The sequence below is a fragment of the Dipodomys merriami genome, unplaced genomic scaffold, assembly GCF_024711535.1.
Source record: "Dipodomys merriami isolate MVZ:Mamm:240054 unplaced genomic scaffold, mDipMer1.0.p SCAF_24, whole genome shotgun sequence".
In the NCBI taxonomy this organism is placed as follows: domain Eukaryota; kingdom Metazoa; phylum Chordata; class Mammalia; order Rodentia; family Heteromyidae; genus Dipodomys; species Dipodomys merriami.
In genome coordinates, this window is record NW_027203826.1 from 17386951 (window position 1) to 17410283 (window position 23333).

A 23333-nucleotide genomic window follows, 5' to 3' on the forward strand; every position below is an offset into this window, starting at 1 on the left:
ATCTAAGTATACTACGATCATTTGCATACAGTTGTGTCTTCTTTATTAGCATGTGAGCTCTTTGGGAACTGGGCCTGACTTATTCATTGTCCTAACTATAGTATCTACACCTACACCCACCAGGTATACACAGTAGGTGCTCCATAAAAGACAGTTGAGTGAAGAAATGTAAGATCCACTGACTGTTCTTGGCTAGATCTCCTATGCCATTTTATTTGATCTCTTCCACTACTTGGAGTTAGATATTGTTCATATGGTGAAGGAAACTGAGACTCAGAGAGATGGCTTGGCATAATGAGCACTGTACAACAGTGTGGGAGCTCATCTGGATGGCTGACTTCATTGGATTGAGGGACATCTAGGAGATTAGTAAAACATACTTCTCAAAGTGTCTGTAGGGGCATTGGTAGAGATGATGAAATCACGAGAGCTCTTGGCTTACTGTATGGTTTAATCTAGTGATGGATTCAAAATTTGAACCGTGGAGGTTGAGGCCTGCTTGGAGGAAGTAGAACAGGGCAGGGTCTTTGAGGGCCTTTTTTGCCCTGGTCCCATCCTATCTCTCACAGCTTCCTTACTACCATGCTTAGAACAGCTGTGTCCCACCATCCTCCCCTTAAAACATGAGCAAGACCATGTCTCCCTTTAAGTTGTTTTTCTTAGGTATTCGTCACAGCAACGCAAAGTCTAACAAATACAAACCAGTATGTTAAAACTGGACTTGAACTTGGTTCTAATAACAAATGTCATGTAGGCTCTTACCATATGACAGGACATCATAGATGACCTTTAGGTTGGGATCTAATTTGTTCTGGCCCAGGAATCTTCCAGGGACCTGTCACGTGGAGTAGAAGCCCCAGGCATTTACAGGAAACTCTGGTGTGAGGACATTATTCATGGACCAGCTCCTGAGTGCTGGTCACCAGAGCCTTTCTGGGACATTTGTGACTCAGCCAGAGACAGGCCAGTCGCCAGAGACAGGCCAGTCGCGCTGGATGAGGCCTTGAGTATGAAATATAATACGAGCTAAGGTTTGAGAGAGTTGCTAAATGGGACACCGGACGTGCTTATCCATGCTGTAATCTCAAGCAGCCTTTAGGAGCCAAGGCTTTGTGAGAAACGCTGCTTTGAAGCTCAGTCTCTTAGTAGAACTGTTGCCAGTTCCCTTCTATACATCAATTATCCTCACTTCCTGAGAGGGTCTCTTAAACTTCCTTACAGCCACCCCCCCCTCCCCGCTTCAGTTTGTTCAGGCTCAGTCTCGAGGCACTTAATACTCCAATAGCTCGGGCAGCCACTTCCTGGTCTACCAGCCTCAGGACTGGCCCTAGGATATGGTTCTATTTTATCTGCTCTTTCACTTAGGAATGTAAACCTGACCTTTTCCACTTCTCCCACACAGCTTTCACATTTGAGAGCCTTTGGCTCTGCCTCCCAGATCCCTACACAGGGGAAACTGATGGTGGTGCCTCTTGAATGAAAGCTATTCACAGGCTAGTCTGACCAGACAGGCAAAGTTCCACCACGATATTCACTGCCCTTGAGTCTACCTTTGTTTACATGTATGTACGCTCACTAGCAAGCTTACTTGAACACAGGAATGCCAAGATGCCGTATCTCCAGGGAGTACAGTCCTACCTCGACACTTGTCTGCTGGATTGGGAGCCAATGCGTCCCCGAAGTAGCCCGCTTTGCACTGGTCACAGTAGAAGCCAGCTGTGTTGTGGATGCATTTCAAGCACCTGCCTGTCAGCCGGTCGCAGTTCCCAGATGCACTGGGGTCCACGTTGTGATTGCATTGACAGGGTTGACAAGGTCTCACTGGGCCACGTTCTCCGAAAGGGTCCCCAAAGTAGCCATCGGCACAGAGTTCACAGCGAGCACCTGGGAAGGAACAAAGGCCCAGCTTGTCACCTACTGGTAGCAAGACCACACATACAGCCTAAAGTAGTGAAGGTTTCCCTAGAAGGGCTGGGGACATGGGAGTCCCCTGGGACTCCAAGACAATACCCCGGAGCAGGTGCAAACGGCAGAGGTTGGCACTGTTGCTGTCTGGTCACCATAGAGTTTAGAACACGGCAGCACCACGAGAAGGCTTAACTATCTGTTTGGGGAAATGCCAGGAGGGCAAAAGAAATACTAACATTTCAATAGTGTCACCCAGGCTGCCACGGAATGACTGGCTAGCTTAGGAGCTGGTGGCTTGTGCTTATAATCCCAGCTACTGAGGAGGTTGAGATCTGAGGACCCCAGTTCAAAACCAGCCCAGGTAGACAAATCTGAGAGACTATGATCTCCAATTAGCCAGCAAAAAGCCAGTAAATGGAGATATGGCTCAAGTGGTAGAGTACCAGTCTTGAGTAAAAAAACAAAGTCAAGCAAGAGCTCTAGGCCTTGAGCTTAAGAAATCACTAACTTTTCCTTCTCTACTTACTTCAGTTCACTAAAAATCATCAGTTTTCAGATGAAGTTGCTAAGCATGCACAGCTCAGCCCTTATTCCAACTTATTCCACCTGATGGATACCACAGTATCCTTAAAATGAGCACAGATAGATCCTTTACACTGGGGGGTAACTGTACTTTCCTAGACATTAGTTGACATAGAAGCTATCTATGTAAATGCCAGGCAGCAGGACAGGAAGAAGCCCTCCACCGGGCAAGCCCCTGGCCTTACCAGTGACCCCTGGGGGGCAGTTGCTGCACACCACCTCCTCAGTCTCTGGCATCACCGAGCAGCTGAACCCGTTGTGACAAGGGCATGGCTTACAGCTGCGGGGGTCATGTGGATCATTGTAGAAACCAATGGGACAGTCAGCACACTCGATGTCAGGACTCTCGTCCCCCGAATAACAATCTCCTAGGAGGCAGAAGAGTAGAGGGACAGGGGACTAAGCAGTGCAGATGAAACACGGCGGGCCAGCATGCAGGAACCCCAATCTTTCCTTTGTAAATGGTTCCCTAGCGTCTGGGCATGGGTGTTCATTCTACTCTGCCCTTTGATGGAATCCAAACACAGCCAAGACCCTAAATCCTGCCTCATAATTGCATGCTCTGTAGACACGCATTTCCTTTACTGTCCACAGCTTACTGTTTTTCCTCAGCCCACCACAGTCTGGCATCACTTATTGATTGAGACCTTGACTTGCCTTTGATCTCCCCAAACAATTCTTGCAACTCAACACCAATTCTTCCAACACTATGCACTGAAGCATGACAGGTCATTTCCTGTAACCTAGCCCCTTTCTCACAACCCTGTGGCATTTCCATAATGAAAAGGATTGAGAGTAACCAAGCACCATGTCTACTCTCCCTCACTCCAGTGCCATTCTCCCTAATCCTTTCCCATCTCTGAAATGAGTTTGGCCAAGGTATCTCTTACTGAGCTCCATCTCTTACCGACCCCCATCCCTCCCAGCCACCTGGTCCACATGCTCTTTCACTCACCTGTGTCTGGATCGCAGGTCCCTCCCCCTTGGCAGTTACAGGGAATACAGCTGCCAAAAGGCCCTAGCTTTGCTGAATCTCTTTTGTAGCCAGAAGCACAATCTTGGCAAAATTGTCCCTTGTATCCAACAGGACATACACAATGTTCAACCCAAGGTGCTGGGGCTCCAGAGACAGGGCGGGCTGAAATGAGGGTCACGTTGTCAAGGTACCCAGTACCTGCAATAGAGAAAAGAGGTCAGAAGTGGTGAGTGCTAAGGTCTATAGATCTAAGATCAAGACTGTCTTTGGATTATGGTTTTTTAATTCCTACAGGTGCTGTGCACACAGCACGCCATATGGAGGGCTTTGGTGGTGCAGTATCATGAGTGATCACCCAGGCTCTAGACTCAGGGAAAGTGGAGTTTCAATTGTGTCCCCTCATGAGACTTATGAATGGGGCAAATCATTTAACCTTTCCAGTTGTAAAAGAGAAGTCATAGTAACAGCACATCTGGTGATCATTTAAAAATTGTGAGAGAACAACTTTCCTACTTCCTGCTCTTTTTACTAGCACAGAAATGGTGCAGGCCAGACATGCTTTTCTACATAAGCACTAACAAGCTTAAGGAATTCTCCTTTAAATGATTTCTATTGGGATTAGCAGGACCTAACACGTGAAGCTTAAAAGAAAGAATTGACAAAATATGTGGTATGTCCAAACACGGTAGCATTAAGTATACTCCCAAAGGAAGAGCGATTCAAGGAACAGCCAGGGATGTGTTGTAGATGACTTTAGGCCTTTACCTAGCCAGGAGACTACATAAATTTACTGAAGACTACCTCCTTCAAATAATCTGTTTTAATCTCAATCCAGACATTTGTGAAAGCATTCATTCTTCATCAGTGTTGAACTCTTCTTAAAGAATCATTCATTTAAAAAATATTTATAGGGTGTGGCTGGCATCAGCAACACCAGCAACTCCAGAGATCAGAAGGTATGAGACCAACCAGTGAGACTCAGTCTCAATAAATAAACTGGAATGGCAGTCTATGCCTGTGATCTCAGCTACATGACAGGATGAGATCGGGAGAGCTGCAGTGCTGAGCAAAACCGTTTTAGAGATTCCCATTTCCATAGAAAAAGATGTTTGTGATGGTATGTGTCTATCATTCCAGCTACAGTGAGAGGGTAAATAGGAGGATCACAGTCCAGGACAGCCTGGTCAATAAATATGACACTATCTTGAAAATAACTAAAAGAAAAAAAAAAGACTAGGGGTGTGACTCAAATGGTAGAACACCTGTGTAGCAAGTACAAAAGCTTAGTACTAGAGAAAAAACTTAAGAAAAGCTTGTAGAAGTAAAAATGGTGAAAAATCAGCATCAAGTACTCCTCTGGAGATTGCCACCATCTTAGAGAGCCAAACCAATTAAAGTGAAACCCAAGAAGAGAGAACTTTGTTTTTCCTGGTCCCTTACTGTACTCTCCGTATGTGGCCCGGATCCGGAGGGCGGTGAGGTTCCGTAGCAATCTTCGGTACTCGAAATAACTCAGCTGAGGGCTCCAGTTGCTGCTTGGATGTTCACTTAACCTGAGTAATTGCAAATTGAAGTCTTACAAAAAACCAACTCCTATCACATCACTGCCTAATACAAATTATGTTTGAGAATGTTCGAGCATCTAAGACTGTGGCAGTCCGTTTTACAGTCCTCAGAGATGTGAATGTAGAGGTAGGCAAACCCCACAGCGAGGGAATGGCTGTGTGCCAGTGTGCTAAGTCTATTTGAGGGGTCATTTCACCTGGAGAAATGCCTGGCCCAAATCCTCAGAAGTGGCATTGTACACCTGGCCATTGGTTAACATAGTGACCTAGGGTGTGTTTGTGTGTGTGTGTGTGTGTGTGTGTGTGTGTGAGAGAGAGAGAGAGAGAGAGAGAGAGAGAGAGAGAGAGAGAGAGAGAGAGAGAGAGAGAGAGACAGACAGACAGACAGACAGACAGACAGACAGACAGACAGACAGACAGACAGAGACAGAGACAGAGACAGAGACAGAGCACGCGTGCCAGTCCTAGGACTTGAACTCAGGGCCTGGGGTTATTTTTGCCCAAGGCTAGTGCTCTACCACTTAAGCTACAGTGCCATTTCTGGCTTTTTCTGAGTGGTTTATTGGAGACGAGAGGCTCATGCCTGGAATCCTAGTTACTTAGGAGGCTGGGATCTGATGATTGAGGTTTGAAGCCAGCTGGGGCAAGAAAGTCTGTGAGACTCTTATCTCCAATTAACCACCACAAAACTGAATCTGTACTGTGGCTCAAAGTGGTAAATTGCTAGCCTTCACACAAAAGCCCTACAACTGCCAAAAATAAAGTCTCACAGACTTTCCTGCCCCAGCTAGCTTTGAACAGTGATCTTCAGATCTCAGCCTTCTGAGTAGCTAGGATTACCAGCATTAGCTACTGGTGCCTGGCTAGTTAACCTAATACTAGACACACCTCTAACTTCTAGAAGCTCTGAGTCATTTGTAGTTTTGCCCTTTAAATGATTTACTTCTCTTTGAGCAATTTCCTTTACTCTTCAAAAATCCATCTTCAAAATTGTTCAAATGGAATGCTTCTTTCTTTTGTAGTGCTGGGGCAAGCTACCACTGAGCTACATCTTTAGATGCCAATGTTTCTTGAATGCCTCATTGTGCCCTATCAAAGTCTCTGTGCTATTCTTTTTAATTTGCTTTATTTTCTTCACTGGAATATTGCTTCCAAGAATAGCTCTACTGCTTTCATTTCACTCACTGATTAGTAAAACAAAACCTGACTGTGGAATTGGGAGTGTAGATCCATTGTAGAGCTCCTCTCTAACAGCAAGGTCCTACGTTAGAGCCCCAGTATTGCAAACTATTTTTAACAGTTCAGCAACGCACTAGTGGCTCACCCCTATATAGTCTTATGTACTTAGGAGGCCAAGATCTGGAGAATCTCACTGTGAAGCCAACCAAGGTAGAAACATTTGAGACACCATCTCTAGCAAAATGTTAGGCTGGAGATATGGCTCATGCGGTAGAGAACTAGACATGAGCAAGAAAGTTGAGTGAGAACTTGAGGTCCTAATTTCAGGCTTCAGGACTAATCTCTACTTTCCCAAAATTAAAAGGCTAATTGTACCTTTGTCTTGGGCTGCAAGTTGTGAGGGTTGATGAAAAGGTAATTAAGAAGAGAGTATTAGCATTTAAGCAGGGGTGTTAGTGAGTTAACAGCTATAATACAATGCAATGAGGACTCATAAACTCATGCACCGAATGTTCTAGAAACACACAAGGTGACTATAACTTTTCCTGGTATCCTGAGAAGGGTAATACAAAGGAAGAACATGTAAGCTGACTCTCCAAGAGTAAGTTCATTAAACTAGGAAGGTAGGAATGGATATTTTAGGCAGGAGAGCGATGTATGTGCATCATAAATGAGTAGCACTCACTGGATGTATACAGTTCTTGTGTGGGGACTATGTGTCTCTTGTCTTCCTTCCTATTATCTCTGCCCCGAGTTAGGCCCCCAACCATAGTTGAACCATATGAATACTCAAATATTGTGCACAGTGTCTGCACCCAGCCTTCACCTGCCCATGACCATTTCTAGACATAGCATCTCAGTGGCTTTCCATCATTCTTCCAACAAGCTCAAGAGCTGAGCACCTTGACTTGACATATAAAGCCACTATGGTGATTCCCTTTCCAGCCCATTCAATCTGCTTCCCTCCCCCATGGTCCAGCTACAAATATTACTTGCCTCCATTTATACCTTCCAAACTTTTCACACCAATTCACACATGGAGATTGGCCTCTGACTTTCTCCCTGTAAACCTTTCCATTCTCCAACCACAGGTTGCCTCTTCCACGAAGCTTACTTGACTTCTTCAGGTAGAATTAGGCTCTTTTTAAAGATCCTTCCGCCCCTCAAGTAATTGTTGCATTGTCCTAGTAGACCATGAGTGCTTGTAGGGAACTGATTATTTCCCGCCTGGACCGCAGGACTGAGCACTGGGCAGGTTCTGCTTCCTTGCCTACCTCTCTGAACATAGCACTCAAAAGCCTCATGGGGCTTCCATAGGGTAAGTGCAGTCTCCACAGACACACACAGGGATGAGTCTTTCTCTGACTTCATTCCTCCACATTCCTCTCTCCCACTTCTGGCTCCACTCCTGATCAATTACTGGGCATTTCCTAAACGCACAAAACTTCCTCAGGCAGGATATTCCCACTGCCTCCTTAACCTTTGCTTTTGCTCCAGGCCCTTGTACTTTACACTTGCCATAAGTTCTTGGAAAGAGTCCCGATCACCCCCAATGAGTCAGTTTTGCCTCTTATAAAGTATGTTCGAAACACTTGTGTCCACCTCACCCATCTCTATCACTTGACAACACTTCCTATCTGTTCTTCCTTCTCTCCCATTAGCCTGCCAGGTGTTTGAGAGAAGAAATCATATACCATCTCAGCACATAATGCCAGGCCTGGTGAGCAAATGGTGCTCAGCAAAGCTCCTTAAATGAATGAGTGAGAGAAAAAAAGTGCCTGAACAAAAGACTTGGGCTCCAATCACAGTCTGCTCTGTGTGACTCAGTTGTGGTCCTTCTATTTACCTGAATGTGTAAGTCTTGGTGAGCCCACAAGGGAGTGTCTTGCCAAGAGGTATCAGAGGAGCTGTGATCCGCAGGCCAGCGCCTTCCAAAATCACATCATGGGAAGAGGGGTGTCTGCCGCCTCTGTCCACACGGTAGTCAAAAGACAGGGTTTGCCCGTAGCTCACCTGCTGATTACCAAGAAATTTGGCTGTGAAAGAAAATTATTTTTGAAAAAAGATCAGTTGTGAAGCTGGAAAAACAAACACCTATGCATTAATGTTGGCAGTAATGTTGGCCATTTATTTTGGAGTCTTATATTCCCAACCTACCCTACTGAAAGCCAGCCATGGCAGTGCCCTCTGACTATAAAAGAGGGCTTACAGGCTCTTGTTATAAGGCAATTGATGGCTCTATGACAGATCACTCTATGTAACCATCCCAGGAAAATCAGCAATAGTACTATTTGTTCTATGGAGCTATCGAGTTTAGGAATAGTGCTATTCATTACATGGTGCTTTCTAGTTTAGAATAATTGTCGAATGTTGGTATTCTCATCCCCGTTGAGCATTTGAGAAGCCTGAGGTTCAGAGAGGTAAAAAAGAATGACTTGTTAAGCAATCAGTCCTCTGCTAAGGATATGAACGAGGATTAGAATTCTAACTTGTCCATCTAGGCATCTGTCACCAACTAACACACTTTTTAAGCTTAAAAGTGTTAAAGCTTTTTTTTCTGTCGGTTGCAGGCCCTGAACTCTGGGCCTGGGTGCTGTCCCTCAGCTCTTCAGCTCAGGGCTAGCACCCTACCACTTGAGCCACAGCGCTACTTCGGGCTTTTTCTGCTTATGTGGGGCTGAGGAATCGAACCCAGAGCCTCCTGCATGCAAGGCAAGCACTCTACCACTGAGCCACTTTCCCAGCCTCAAAAGTGTTAAAGCTTTAAGGAATTCTTTGTTTTTTGCTTTTCCATCTGCTTCTCAATAGACTTGCACATTTGATCTCTTGAGCTGTCAGGAAACCTACAAACTTCCCAGTTGATGCATGTCAGCACCTGTGTCAGAGTCTTGTCTGGCCTTGAGGATGTCCAGCTCTTCCCCACACTGCTGTGCTGTGTGGCTGCAGTGAACGGGGGCTTCAGTCCCAGCTATCTCTGGAGATGACTCTGCCCTCAACACCCCCTGACATGGGGCTCCACATTTTCTAAACCAATTTTTCTATCCTGGCTTTCTGGTTGCTCAAAGTGGGCTTTTGATAAGAAGCATTATCTCTTATTTACCAGATGAAGAGAAACAAGATAAATTAAAAAACAATTTTTTTCTCACATACCTGGAGCCACAAAATAAACAGGGTCTGAGTGTCGGGCTGAACTAAACACATCTCGATGGCGATGTGACCAATGGAGCTTTACAGGAGACCCGTTTTTCTGGACAGCCTTCCATCCATCAACATCTAGGACACAAAAAAAGATCCCTCCATATGAGACCAGCTCTTATCACCCTCTGACTTTACCCAGACACAACTTACTAGCCAACAATGTCCCAGTGATGCATAGAAAGATGTCTCCATGCTTCCACACTCCTTTACCGTGTTCAGAAACTCTGGTCTTAGCTACAGAACCTCACCTGCCTCACTTCAAATTAAACTGCTTTGACCTCGCTCTGGATATGACGCTTACAAGAGGGCTTTTATTTTATCTGTCTGTAATTTGTATTTTTATTATGGTTACATGAACAGGGTCTGGACTTAGTGAGGTGAGAGAGCCTAGAAACAGACTGGGAATTATTGAAATAATAATTCCCAATATTTTATATTGCTCTGTCGCATGACAGTCTATATTAAGTGTCTTTAGTATGTGAAAGCAGTGTTATTTGCAAGTGTGGATCCCAGGATGCTTTTATAAAGTCCCCAGTCCAAATGACTTTTGTTGGTTTTGAAATCAACATGGTGGGAAGTCTAGGAATATTTAAAAAAAAAAACCCAACAACAACTACTCTCTTTTAAGCTATTCACATGCTAAGTGAACTGTTCAGGTCTCTCTCTGTCTCTCTCTCTCTCTCTCTCTCTCTCTCTCTCTCTCTCTCTCTCTATATATATATATATATATATATATATATATATATATATATATATATATACACACACACACACACACACACACACACACACACACACACATATAAGATGTCAAGGTATACCTTGACAATACATTAAAACTACAATAGCACCAACCACAGTGGATCATGTCTATAATCCCACTTACTGTAGAGGATCACTGTCTGAGGCCAGCCCAGGCAAATATTAGTGAGCTATCATCTCAGTCAATAAGCCAGACCTGGTAGTGTGCATCTGTGGTCTGAGTTACATGGGAGGGGTAGATAGGAAGATCAAGGTCTGAAGCTGGCCTCGGGCAAAAACACCAGACCCCCCCCCCAAAAAAAACAAAAACACCAGACCCTGCCTGAAAAACAACTAAAGCCAAAAGGGATGGAGTCTTAGCTAAGTGATAGAGCACCTGCCTAGCAAGACCCTGAATTCAAACCCAGTGATACATCCCCCCCACACCCCTCCACCCCCCCATGATGATGATGATGATGGAATAATTTTAAAACTTATAAGAGAACTGAGAAAAATGACTTGACAAGCCCTTCTATGAATGTGGAGGTAATTGTCTATAACACTCATCCCTGCACAACATTAAAAAAAAAAAACACAAAACTTTGTGGGCAGAGTACTTTACCTTCTTGGAAGTTAGAGGTGATCTTATGAACACTGAAGTCTACAGAGCTACGGCAGCTGCCTGAATGACCGTAGCAGAAACACTGGGTACAGCCCTCAGGATTTCCTCTGTCCAGATGGTAATAACCTGGTTTACACCTGCAGCGGCATTTTAGAAATCAGGGCAATACTATGACTGACTTATTTCTTATTCTGTATAGAAAATAGAATGACTTGTTCCACCTCTTTCTACCTCTTTTCCCCCTTGACCTATGAGTCCCCTGAGGAGGGAAATGGCAAGTTTCACACAGCCTTCGCCTCTGACAGCCCCATGGGCAACCAGATCGTGCAGTGAGGTTGTAAGCAACATCCATCTTCTCCCCTCAGTGAGGCGTGGATCACTTTGCCTTGGTGATCAACACAGCCTCTGTGATGGATGAAAGTGGGAAGGGCAGACCAAGGACGAGATCAGAGAAGCCCTGTCCGAGTTTAATGGGAGCCAAATGGTAAGCAAGTAGAGGAGAATCTGGGGAGGACTTGTTTTTTTTACTAGTCTCAACATAACTACCTTCTTCTATATGAAATACTGCTAGTTTCAGTGATCATTAACGTAGCTCTTGTGCTGGGCACCTTAGATATATAGTCTCCATTTAATCCTCCTTGTAATCCTATGAAATACAGATTGTAAATTCCACTTTTCTTAGATTAGTTGACCCAGAGAGGTTAAAAAACTTAGCGGCTCATGACTGTAATCCAACTACTTGAGATGCACAGAGTGAAGTGTGGCAGGAGACTTATCTGAAAGCAAGGGGAAAAAAGCAAAGAGCAAAAACGGGTTGGAGGCAAAAGGGGGCAGATTGCTTGCCTGGTGAGGATAGGTTTCATTTAAAACCCCAGTATGGCTCCGTTCCCTTTTCCCCAAAAAAGTAACTTATCTGAGGCCATGTATGGTGAGGAACTGAAGCAAGCCTCATGCTCAGGGAGAGGAAAGGATAAGGGAGGGTAGGGATTTAGCAAAAGTGAATGCTGGTGCTTAGCAATGCACTAAGATGCCAAATTATAAAGAAAGACAAGGCGATGGCTGTCATGCCATGTGTTGATGGCTCACTCCCATAACCCTAGCTACTCAGGAGGCTGAGATCTGAGAATCACCATGAGAAAAAAAACCCATGAGACGCTTAGCTTCAGTTAACGAGCAAGAAGGTGGAAATGTAACTCTATTGGTAGAACCCCAGCCTTGTGACAGCACAAGTGACAGCACAAGGATCTGAGTTCAAACCCCACTACTGGCACAGAAGAAAGAAATAGAAAGAGAGAGAGGGAGGGGGAGGAAGGAAGGAAGGAAGGAAGGAAGGAAGGAAGGAAGGAAGGAAGGAAGGAAGGAAGGAAGGAGAAAGAAGAAAAGAAAAGAAAAGAAAAAGAAAGGAGAGAAAAGAAAATGATTACTATGAAAGCTATACCAGTGGTCACTGCTGAGAAGCACTAATATCCATAGGAAGGCCTAGCAGAAGTCTACTTCCTGTTGGTGGGGATGCAAATGTTTGTTTTATGGCGCTTTCTATTTCTGTGCCACATATTGCAATGAAAAAAAAAAAGACTTTAGAAAAGTGATCTCTGTCTTTATAACCTAGTGCTTTCTCTTCATCCTCACCTCAGCAGCAAAGAACCCCCTGAAAAACACAAGCTAGGAATGTATGTGGCACTTCCTCCACCCAGGTAGAAGTGATTGGCAGCGTGCCAAAGAGCTGCATTCTTGCTTTGAAGGAAATGAGGAGGAAGCTTTACCTCTGGGGCCACCTCTGCTCAGGGCACCTCAGGGTGGGAAGAGTTTAGTCTGAGCACAATCTACCTCCACTGAGGGTGGACGGCTCTGTGCTCCTGCACCTGCCCCAACGTGGTTTGGGCCCAAAGGGCTCTTACGTCATTGTCCCGCGCCCTGCTTCATGTGTGCGCCTGTAACCACCATCCCATCCCTGGGGCAGTTCCTTCCCAGTACACAATGGTTATATATGGCTATGCTTTGTGACAGTCTCTGTTGCAAGGTTTTCCCAACACATTTAATTAGGCCAAGCGTGTCCCAAGCCCAGCTAGAGTCATGTGATCACAACATCACATACCACCTTGTATCCAGGCACTGGAAGTGACAGGCCCCTGGCAATGAGGCCCTCTGCCCTGTCCCAGTAGAAACACAGAGAAGGACCCGGAGTAGAATATGGGTTCCAGTGAATTGCAGGTGGGTAGGTTGTCATATTTTTTTTAAGCCTAATTTTTGAGAACAGAGGGCAAAGTCCACCACATTTTCTCCATATCTTTTCTATAACTGCACTCGGAGGGTGAATCTGGGTGCTAAGGGACTGTCCCCTCTCTCTGTGGGGACCTGGCTCACACAGACCTGTCACAGCGCTCTCCAGTGACAGCTGGTTTGCAGACACAGCGGCCGGAATCACAGGGCCCCACAACGCCAGCCGGGTCACAGTCACACTTGCGGTTTCTGGGAAAGAAGAAAAGGAAATTAGGGATCGGTTTGCCGACGCTTCACAGTGTACACATAAAGATTAACTGCTCCTGAGCAAGCGTCACCACACCCCCAAGTCCTTTTCAAGGAGGGAACCCCCCTCCCCCCCATTCATGCTGATCTCCACTTTAGGACTCACTTGTGGATGCCAGCAACACTCATAGCATGGCAACAGTTAGTGTTGTCAACAAGCACTCCAAGGAGCCAAACCCTCTCACTGGAGGGCTGCACCAGGATCTAAACCAAGCCCATCACTAAATGGCTTAATTTGATTGACTATTTGGTTCACTTTTCACCAAAAAATAGATTGAACTTACTTTTCTCTATAAAGTCAATGATGTTTGTTTTTATTAGGATCAATTCAATCTACCTGTTATGTCCGTTTGTTCAGTTCTTTCTTTTGGTCATAACATTGTTAGAAATAATCCTTAGGGCTGGGAATGTAGCTTAGTGGTAGAGTGCTTGCCTAGCATGCATGAAATCCTGGGTTCGATTCCTCAGTACCACATAAACAGAAAAAGCCGGAAGTGGTGCTGTGGCTCAAGTGGTAGAGTGCTAGCCTTGAGCACAAGAAGCTCAGGCCCAAAAGAAAGAACAAAGAAAGAAGGAAAGAAGGAAAGAATTCCTGTGCCATGAAACCCACCCAGAGAGGGTACACAAGTCAATGGGTTTAGAATTAGCTAAGATGTTTCATCTCTCCCAGAAGAAACTCTGTATTCTTCAGTGGCTGTTTCATTCCCTGCCTTCAGTCCCCAGCCACCACCAACCCCCTGCAGTTTTATGCAGCCACTAATGTATGTTCTGCCTATAGATTGCGTGTTCTGGACATTCTATGAATGATTGACTGCTTTCACTTAGCACATTGTTTCCAAAGTCTAACCATCTTATCCCATGTATTGTTTTCATGGCTGACTAAAACCTAGTACTATATCAGATATATTTTATTTTATTTACCTATTTCTCAGTTGATAGATATGGGGATTGTTTCTAGTTTTTAGCTATTATGAGTAACACTTCTAGGAACATTAACATACAAGTTATATTATCCATTTTATGTCAGTCCTGGGGCTTGAATTCAGAGTTCTTAGATTCTGTCCCTGAGCTCTTTTGTTCAAGGCTAGTACTCTACCACTTGAGCCACAGCTCCATTTCCGACTTTTTGCTGGTTAATTGAAGATAGGAGTCTCACTATCTTTTTCTGCATGGGCTGATTTGAACTTCAATTCTCAGATCTCAGTCTCCTGGGTAGCTAGGATTATAGATATGAGCCATAGGCACCTGGCCATATACATGTTTTTTAAACAGATACGTAAGTTCATGGATGTGTTCATAGGAATGGAATTCCTGGAAATGGTTGGTGTTTGTTTCTGTTTTGTTTCTGCTTTGCTTAGTAGCCAGATTCTCAATGAGGACACCAGTGCTTTCATTTGATCCTGGCACCAACTCCTATCTCATGATGACTACCACCGGTCTCCATCACTCATTTTGGCACCCAATTATATATCTATCTTATCAAAGTCTAAACCCAATATTTTTGTTCCTTTCTTGCTGCTCTGATCTTCCTCTGACTGCCCTAAGACCCTATCCAAATCCTGCCCAAATCTGTATCTCCTTGACTTCTCTGTAACCCTCACAGTTCCCATCCGATCAATGCTAGGTCCACATGGGCTCACAGCCAGAATTCCTTTCTAGTCTTTGTCTTTAAATCTCTGAGGCCTTCTCCATATCTTACCTCCCTCTATTCTACTTATCTGGACCATTACAGAAACATGTGCATCTATTATATGCTAAAAAGTAGGGATACTAAGAGGATACTAAGTAGGAATTAGCCCTATTCTGGAGTCTTGAGGTGGAGCAGATACGTGAATAGCAATGAAAGTAAAACCCAGTGCTGACTGCAGTAGAGTTGCGATGCCTGTGGTGCTTCTTCCTACCCTAGGTACTGAGGATCAGGCAGTGATGATGTGGTAGGACTCGCATTCTAGTGGAAGGAATAAAGAAATGGTGAGAAAAATAAGAATTCCAAAATAAAACAGAAGAGTCAGAAGATAGAAGCCTGGGGACTGGCAAGTTCAGGCCCTGGGAGGAGATGATGGGGTGGAGTAGAGCCTCACAAAGCTCTACATTGCTGTGTGACCAAGATCACACATGCTTTCATCCTTTGAAGAAGGCAGGCTACGGTGGCTGGAGTATGGGAACTATAAGTACGGGAGCAAATGGAGCCTCAGCTCTGGGTAGAGTGGGCAGAAGGATCATAGGGCCCTGTCCTTCGAAGTTCTCATCTCATTTTCATGAGAATGGGAGCTCATGGAGGGCCAGGAGCCCAACAGTGATAATGTGGTTTAAAGATATTGCAAAAGAACTGGGTGCTGGTGGCTCACGCCTATAATCCTAAGTACTCAGCAGGCTGAGATCTGAGGATTGTGGTTCAAAGCCAGCCCAGGGAGGAATATTTGTAAGACTCTTATCTACCACTACTCAGAAAAAGGCAGAAGTAGCACTGTTGCTCAAGAGATAGAGTGCTAGCCTTGAGTAAAAGAAGCTCAGGGTCAGTGCCCAGGCCCTGAGTTCAAGTCCCAGGACCAGTACAAAAAAAAGGGGGGGGGATTGCAAAGGGAGTTGAGCCTAAGGGAGCATTTCCAAAGATAAAATCTAAAAGGATTAGGCAATGCTAGAAGAGAACACCTATACACTGGCCCAGATAAAAGGGAACTCAAACCACCATTAACTAGGACAGGACACATGTGCCCATCCGGGCAAAGACTGAACACTCAGGCAAGGGAGAAGGCCTATTTTCACGCCTGTTTTCCCAAGAGTCTAAAGAATATTATGAACATGTTATAGTATCAAAAATAAAAAATCATCTTTTGTCCTTTCTTTGATTTTATGGTTTAAAGTCTACCAGTTTTGGAGAACACCACCAGTGGGCTCAGTGTGAGATGAAATGGACATTTCTCATTGCTTCAGCATTTCAACACAATTGCTCAGAAGTACCTAGCTATTTCACATGCACTGCTGCTAGAAGCAGACCTCAGAAACCAAAGACAGCCAAGAGATCTCCTATAAGCAGAGCTTCCCTAATCCTTTCCTTGGATAGAGTATATCTGAACCAGGTCCCTTACAATGAAGGCCAAACCAGAGGGAAGGAGAATGGGGAACTTGCCAGCCAGATATATCTGATGGTGTATACCTGTAATCCTAGCACTAAGAGAGTTGAGGCAGGAGGTTCACTAGTTTGAAACCATCTGGGCTACATAGCAAAGCCTTCTCTCAACACAAACAAACTAAAAACAAGCAGCAACAACCACAAAAGGAAGTGGGAGAAAGAGGGGGAGGGGAAAGAGAGAGAGAGAGAGAGAGACTTGTATCAAAGTTACACACCAAATAAGACATCATGGCACTTAAACCAGGTACCATTTCCCTATTGCAAATGTGAATTTTTGCACCAAAGATTAGAGGTGCCAAGCCAGGGAAAGTTCCAGGGACAGTGCCTGAGACAAGTGGTCCAGGCTTTTTGGAATTACCCACAGGCTCTTCCAGTAGCAAGGATGGCCAAAGGTCCATCTGGACTTGCTCGTAGCAGGCATGCTAGATTGTTACTGCAACCGGCCCAGATGCCTGCTGTGCAGTGTGTGTAGTCATGGAGATAACTAGAATTATAACATGGAGTTTTGCAAAAGAGCAAGAGTTTATTCATGAGGCAGCCATGGCCATGTAATGTATGGGAATGAAAGAGTATGTGTCAAATCTACCTCCCAGAACATGGGAACAGAGGCTTTCAGGGAGTTGGGGATTTGCGGGCTGAGTTATGGGGACAGCTGATTGGAGGTTAGGAAGTAATCAGTGGCCTGGTATTTGTCAGCTATTACCCTCATGACCTACATCTCACAGGTGTCGTCTATAACTCTGAAATGGATGATTTACAGAGTCAACTAAAAGCAAGTGACTAAGAGCAGATTAAAGTCCAGGGTGTTTCTTTAGGCTTTTTCTTAGTCTCAGCAATTCCCCTATCAATAGCCTTCTAGATCATTCTTTTTTTTTTGTTGGTCATGGGGCTTGAACTCTGGGCCTGGGCACTGTCCCTCAGCTCTTCAGCTCAAGGCGAGCGCTCTACCACTTGAGCTACAGCGCCACTTCCGGTTTTCTAGTGGTTTATTGGAGATAGGAGTCTCATGGTCTTTCTTGCCTGGGCTGGCTTTGAACCGCGATTCTCAGATCTCAGCCTCCTGAGTAGCTAGGATTACAGGCATGAGTCACAGGCGCCCGGCTAGATCATTCTTTACTTACCTTTGGTTCTGCATCTCTGCAGATTGATGATGTGATTTATAATGTATTTCCATCTTCCTCCACAAAAGAGTTTGAGGAAAGATAATGGAAGATGTTTTAAACTAATGCAGATGAAGATAATGCACAAAAAAGTTCTATGTTGGCCAAGCTCCTTGTGGCCTTGTGGATCCTGAGGAAGGATGTGGGAGACTCTGTCCCTTCAGTCTAGTTTTGTAAGGGAGGAAACCATCAGGGTAAAGAACAAAGGTTCAGAAGCCAAAACTTTGGGTGTCCAAAGTAGGCTCCCCAGCACAAGTAATATTGGACAACTTCACATTAATTAAATGAATATAGAGCTGGGAATAGCTGTAATTCCAGCGACTCAGGAACTATTGATTGGGAAGGTTAAGGTTCAAAGACAGCCCAGCCTATGATCCAGCTGTGCCAGGGAAATAGGTAGGAAGATGGTGATCCAAGGCTAGCCCTGGATTAAAAGCATCTGAACCTAACTGAACATAACTAAAAACAAAAGAACTGGAGTATAGAGCTTGAGCTTGATGTCCTGAGTTCAAACTGTAGCTCAGTCAAAAAAAAAAAAAGTATAATGAGTATAGTGTGAGGGTTACATTTAAGAACCCACACAAAGCACTAAGTGAAGTAAATGCAGTAAGTGAAGGTCACCAATAACCAAGATCAACAGCAATGGTGGGGGTGGGTGCTCACAGAAGGTTCTGCTCTGGGGTGCATCCAGCATCCGTGAGTGTGTGGAAGCCTGGCAGACACCGGTCACATCTCTCTCCTGTCACACCTGGCTTACAGCTGCACTGTCCAGAGTTGTCACATTGAACGCGGAGAGAACCTGTAACCCACAAAGTAGGGGGGAAAGGGAAAAGGAGTTAACAAGGCATCGAGAAGCAACTGCCACCTCATGGCAGCCCTGTCTTCATTGAGTAATACCCACCACCGCTCCCATCGTTGGAGGGTTCTTCTACCCAGGAGGGAATTTTTTGTTCATTTGTTTGTGTTGTTTTGTTTTGGCAGTACTGGGGATTGAACTCGGGGCCTTGGACTTGCTAGGCAAGATATCTACCATTTGAACTATGCTTTTCCAGTCCTTTTGCTTTTAGTTTGTTTTCAAAGAGAGTCTTCACATCTTTGCCAAGGCTGGCTTCTGGCCTTGATTCTCCTGTCTCTACTTCCTGAGTGGCTTGGATTATCTGTATACACCATACCACACCACACCATTTTATTTGTTTTGTTTTTTTGTTTTTTTGGTCGTGGGGCTTGAACTCTGGGCCTGGGCGCTGTCCCTCAGCTCTTCAGCTCAAGGCGAGTGCTCTACCACTTGAGCTACAGCGCCACTTCCGGTTTTCTGGTGGTTTTATTGGAGATAGGAGTCTCACGGTCTCTCCTGCCCGGGCTGGCTTTGAACCGCGATCCTCAGATCTCAGCCTCCTGAGTAGCTAGGATTACAGGCGTGAGCTACCAGCGCCCAGCTCCACACCATTTTAACAACTGAGGATTTCTAATTCATGGAAAGCCATGAAGCTACTCATAAAAATGAGTTCTTCTTTGTCACTAAGAAGCATATAGCTCACTGGTTTTTAAAAGAAATCCATTAAGTCTCAGCCTCCTGAGTAGCTGGGATGAACACATTATTTTGAGAGGCACAGTGATACACAGAATGCTATCTACAGGACATTTCTGTAAAGGTAGCTGGGGAATTGTTGATGGCCACGTGCCCTTGAGAAATTCATTTAGTGATCACCTCTTTTAAATGAGTGTAGCAACACATACCTTGCAGGCCTGACACATACAATGTGCCTAATTCATAGCAGATAGTTTAGACTACACTAGTATATTAGAAGTATGTCTTCATTGTGCTAATACATTATCTCTAAGGCCTCCTGCAAGCTTTACAAAGACAGCATGGAAATGTTCATAGACTCTGAATGCAAACTCAACTAACTGATTGACATTCCAACACTTCCAAAATAGTATCACTGGATTTAAAACAGTTCATCATTCACTTTTTCAGTTATTCAACAAGTATTCATTGTTATGTTTTTACATAACCAACAAAGTATCACTGGATCTTTTTTCTTCTTTGTTTCTGTTGGTTGTGGGCTTGAGCTCAAGGCCTGGGTGCTGTCCCTGAACTCTTTTGCTCAAGGCTAGCACTCTATCACTTTTCTGCCTGGGCTGGCTTCAAACTGCAGTCCTCAGAGCTCAGCCTCCTGAGTAGCAAGGATTACAGGAGTGAGCCATTGGCATCCTTCATCACTGTATCTTTAAAGTGTCCCACTAGACTAAAAGCACCTGTTCCAACTCCTATATCATGAGGTAGCCTTAGGGATTGTGAACTCACAGATCTAAAGAATAAATGAACAACAGCTTGCTACCTGGTTCAAGTTTGTAGTAAGTACTTTGAAAGTTTAATCTACATACATTTAGGTAGATTTAGTCCACATAACTTTTAGGACTTGGTAAAGTTTTATAATAGTTTATATTTAGTAATATTTATCCTCTGGCAGTATTTAGTATCTGGCAGTAGCTAGTAGTGTAATCCCAGCTACTCAGGAGGCAGAGGTGATTGTATTTGGAGACCAACCCGGGCAAAACTGTGAAAGCGTATATGAAAAACAAATTAAAATGAAAAGGACTGCAAGTGTGACTCAAGTGGTAGAGGGCTTGCCTAGCAATCCTGATCTCTGAGCTCTGAGTTCAATCCTCCACACTGAAGGAAACAAAAGATTCCAAATTTAAAGCAAGAATTTGTTTCCTTTTGAGATCATGTAAATAAACATATGTAAGAGTATACATATATTCACTTGCATTTAAAAGTATGTTCAAGGCCAGGCGCTGGTGGCTCACGCCTGTAATCCTAGCTACTCAGGAGGCTGAGATCTGAGGATTGCGGTTCAAAGCCAGCCCAGGCAGGAGAGACCGTGAGACTCCTATCTCCAATTAACCACCAGAAAACCGGAAGTGGCGCTATAGCTCAAGTGGTAGAGCGCTCGCCTTGAGCTGAAGAGCTGAGGGACAGCGCCCAGGCCAAGAGTTCAAGCCCCACGGCCGACAAAAAAAAAAAAAGTATGTTCAAGCTCAACTGTTATAAACTGAACATTCCTCTCTCCGGTGAAGGTGCCCCCTTAGAACTCAAGAATTTGGGTGTCACGAGGGTTCAAAACACACAGGAAAACACAGTGAATTTCTAAGGCTAGCAAGGCTTAAACTGGTGGTTAAAATGAAGACAATTCAGCCTTGTGGCTGAGGCTATACACTCATTGCCTAAAAAAAGCCCTTGCTGTTAAATCTATAAGAAATTAACGTCCAGAATCTGTGAGCACTTTGGGAACTATTAACACTGTTGATTTCATTTGCCTTTCATAGACTGAGACTATTTGGTGGCAAGATATGTTTTTCTGCATTGGAAAGTGCTATCTTACAAATTCCCTCTAGCTACTCCCTGAAAGTGAAAATTACCCTGTAGCTGATTGGAGACTGAACGTTCACAAGGAAGTTAAATGCGTGCTGCTGGTTTAATGACTTGTGTGGCCGATGTGTCGCTCAGGACAGCATGGCCAGGGAGTGTGACTCTGCCACTGAAGTGTCTTGAAACCTGAACAGGTGGACTCTGAAGCTTCAGTTTTTCTTCTTCCCTCCCACAGGGGGCTGAGGTGTGTTCACACATACAGCCTTCAGGCTGTATGGAGGACTGAGGCCCGCACAGCATGTACAATGTTTCTACAAAGCCAGGATGTTAGCATGCTTCCGTGCACACCTCATTGTCTGCCTTTGGGGATAAAGGACAGCACTCTTATGTGAAGGGAACAGGAAGAGCTGTTCTCAGGAAGAAAATCTAGGTAACAACTTTAGCTCTTTGCTGTGAGACTTTAGGCTGTATATTTCTAGGTCAGTTTGCCCTATTGTTTAAAAATGTTTCTAAAAAATGTTTTAAAATATTAAATGCCAGCTGAGTATGGTGGCGAGGCATGTAATCCAGAACTTAGGAGGCTGAGGAAGGAGGATTCTAAGTCATTCTGGGCTAGCCCAGGCTACATATGATATCTCAAAAACAATGCCAAATGATATGCCATCTCAAAAACAATGCCAAGTGCCAGTGGCCTATAATCCTAGCTACCCAGGAGGTTGAGATGTGCTGATTGTGGTTCACAAAGCCAGTCCAGGCAGGTAAGTCCTTGGGATTCTTCTTTGCAATTAACCAAAAGCCAGAACTGGAGATGTGGTTCAAGTGGCAGAATACCAGCTGTGAGCTGAAAAAGTCAATCTAGAAGGGTGAGGCCCTGAGTTCAAGCCTTAGTATGGGCACAAGAAAGTGAGAAAGAAAAAAGAAGGTATATTTCCACTACCAATTAGAAGATGGTAATAAGTTAATAAATAGTTTTAGACCATATATCTGACCTATATGGTTTCTTCCATACCAGACTATAATTCACAGAATTCCAGGAGGCTGAAACCTTGCCCTCCACTCTAATAGAGAAAAAAAATGGTCATGTGATGGTGGCTCAAGCCTATAATCCAAGCTACTCAGAAGGCTGAGATCTGAGGATCAAGGTTCAAATCCAGCCAGGCTAGAAAAGAGAGTCTTATTTCTAATTAACTACCAAAAATCGAAGTGGGGCTGTGGCTCACATGGTAGAACACCAGCCATGAGCAAAAAAGCTAAGGGGTAGAGCCCAGGTCCTGAGTTCAAGCTCTTGTACCAGCACCAAAAAGAAAGGAGAGAGAGAGAGAGAGAAAACTATGATGATGGACTACAACTCACTGAGCTATCTACCATGTGCTTCACAGAAAAAACATCATTCTGTCACTACATGATACAGTGATGCAAATACAGAGCAACAAGAGGTGAGAGCATCTGCCCAACCTTGAACAAACTTTCTTCTTCTCCCTAAGCCTCTCCTCATTTGTAAAATGGAATAAAATAATAATAATACCTTCTTCAGAAGGTTATTGTTAATGAATCACTGATGAAGCTTGAGGTCCTGGGTTTAATTCCCAGTACTGGCAAAAAAAAAAAAAAGAAAAAATACAAAGTGAAAAGTACCTAGCAAAAGGGCCTGGTGAGTAACACATTCACTACCATGTCAGAGCCAAATCACCACATCCTGCCAGGCTGCTCACAAGGCCTTCCAACACCTTTCCTTTCCTCAAAAGAGCTCTCGAGATTCCCCATTGCCGGGCTAGCCTGAAATTGTACACAGAAAGCAGCCTGGCTGATGCTTGCTTACCCGGTTTCTTTGCTCAGCAGCAGTTTCCAGAGCCAGGAGCAGAATCTCACAAGAACTAAAACTACCCGTAGAGAACAGCAGAGCCTTGCAGGACAGATCACCTCAAATGACCAGAATAACCAATAATGATCAGACTGATTCCAAAGAAATCATCTCATGGAACCAGATTGCTCCCCTAAAGTAATGACAATGATAACAACTTCTCTAGAACCTGAGAGAACCATAATTGAAATGACTGTCAGCCAGCCCACACCTGTAACTGGGACACGTCATGCATGCCTTTGTCCCCTGCCCCTAATCCTTTCTCTACTTAAAACCTAACACTCACACTATACCCTGGAGATGGCTGAAGATAAACTAAAGTGCCATCTTGCATGGCATCATGCCATATAATCTACTTTCTTTGCCCTATTTCTTTCCTAATGAACTTTCCTATCAGTTAGGAGGAAAAAGATAATAGAATAAGGTTCTCAAAACAATCTCAGCTTACTTATAGAACTGTAAATACAGCAAGTTCTCTGTCTCAACAAGCTCTATAGTTCTAGGAC

At 44.4% G+C, this 23333-nt stretch overlaps 1 protein-coding gene across 1 annotated transcript in view; it reads right to left on the reverse strand.

Annotated features, from left to right (window-relative positions):
* Window positions 1-23333, reverse strand: part of Lamc2 (laminin subunit gamma 2) — a 68962-nt gene that overhangs the window by 17740 nt on the left and 27889 nt on the right. The window contains exons 5-13 of the mRNA XM_070034296.1: window positions 18254-18389; window positions 13142-13240; window positions 10772-10908; window positions 9361-9483; window positions 8057-8246; window positions 4907-5019; window positions 3446-3664; window positions 2676-2858; window positions 1639-1884 (exon numbers count right to left, since the gene is read on the reverse strand). Coding sequence (XP_069890397.1) covers window positions 1639-1884; window positions 2676-2858; window positions 3446-3664; window positions 4907-5019; window positions 8057-8246; window positions 9361-9483; window positions 10772-10908; window positions 13142-13240; window positions 18254-18389 — 1446 coding nt within the window. The remainder of the gene's footprint in view (window positions 1-1638; window positions 1885-2675; window positions 2859-3445; window positions 3665-4906; window positions 5020-8056; window positions 8247-9360; window positions 9484-10771; window positions 10909-13141; window positions 13241-18253; window positions 18390-23333) is intronic.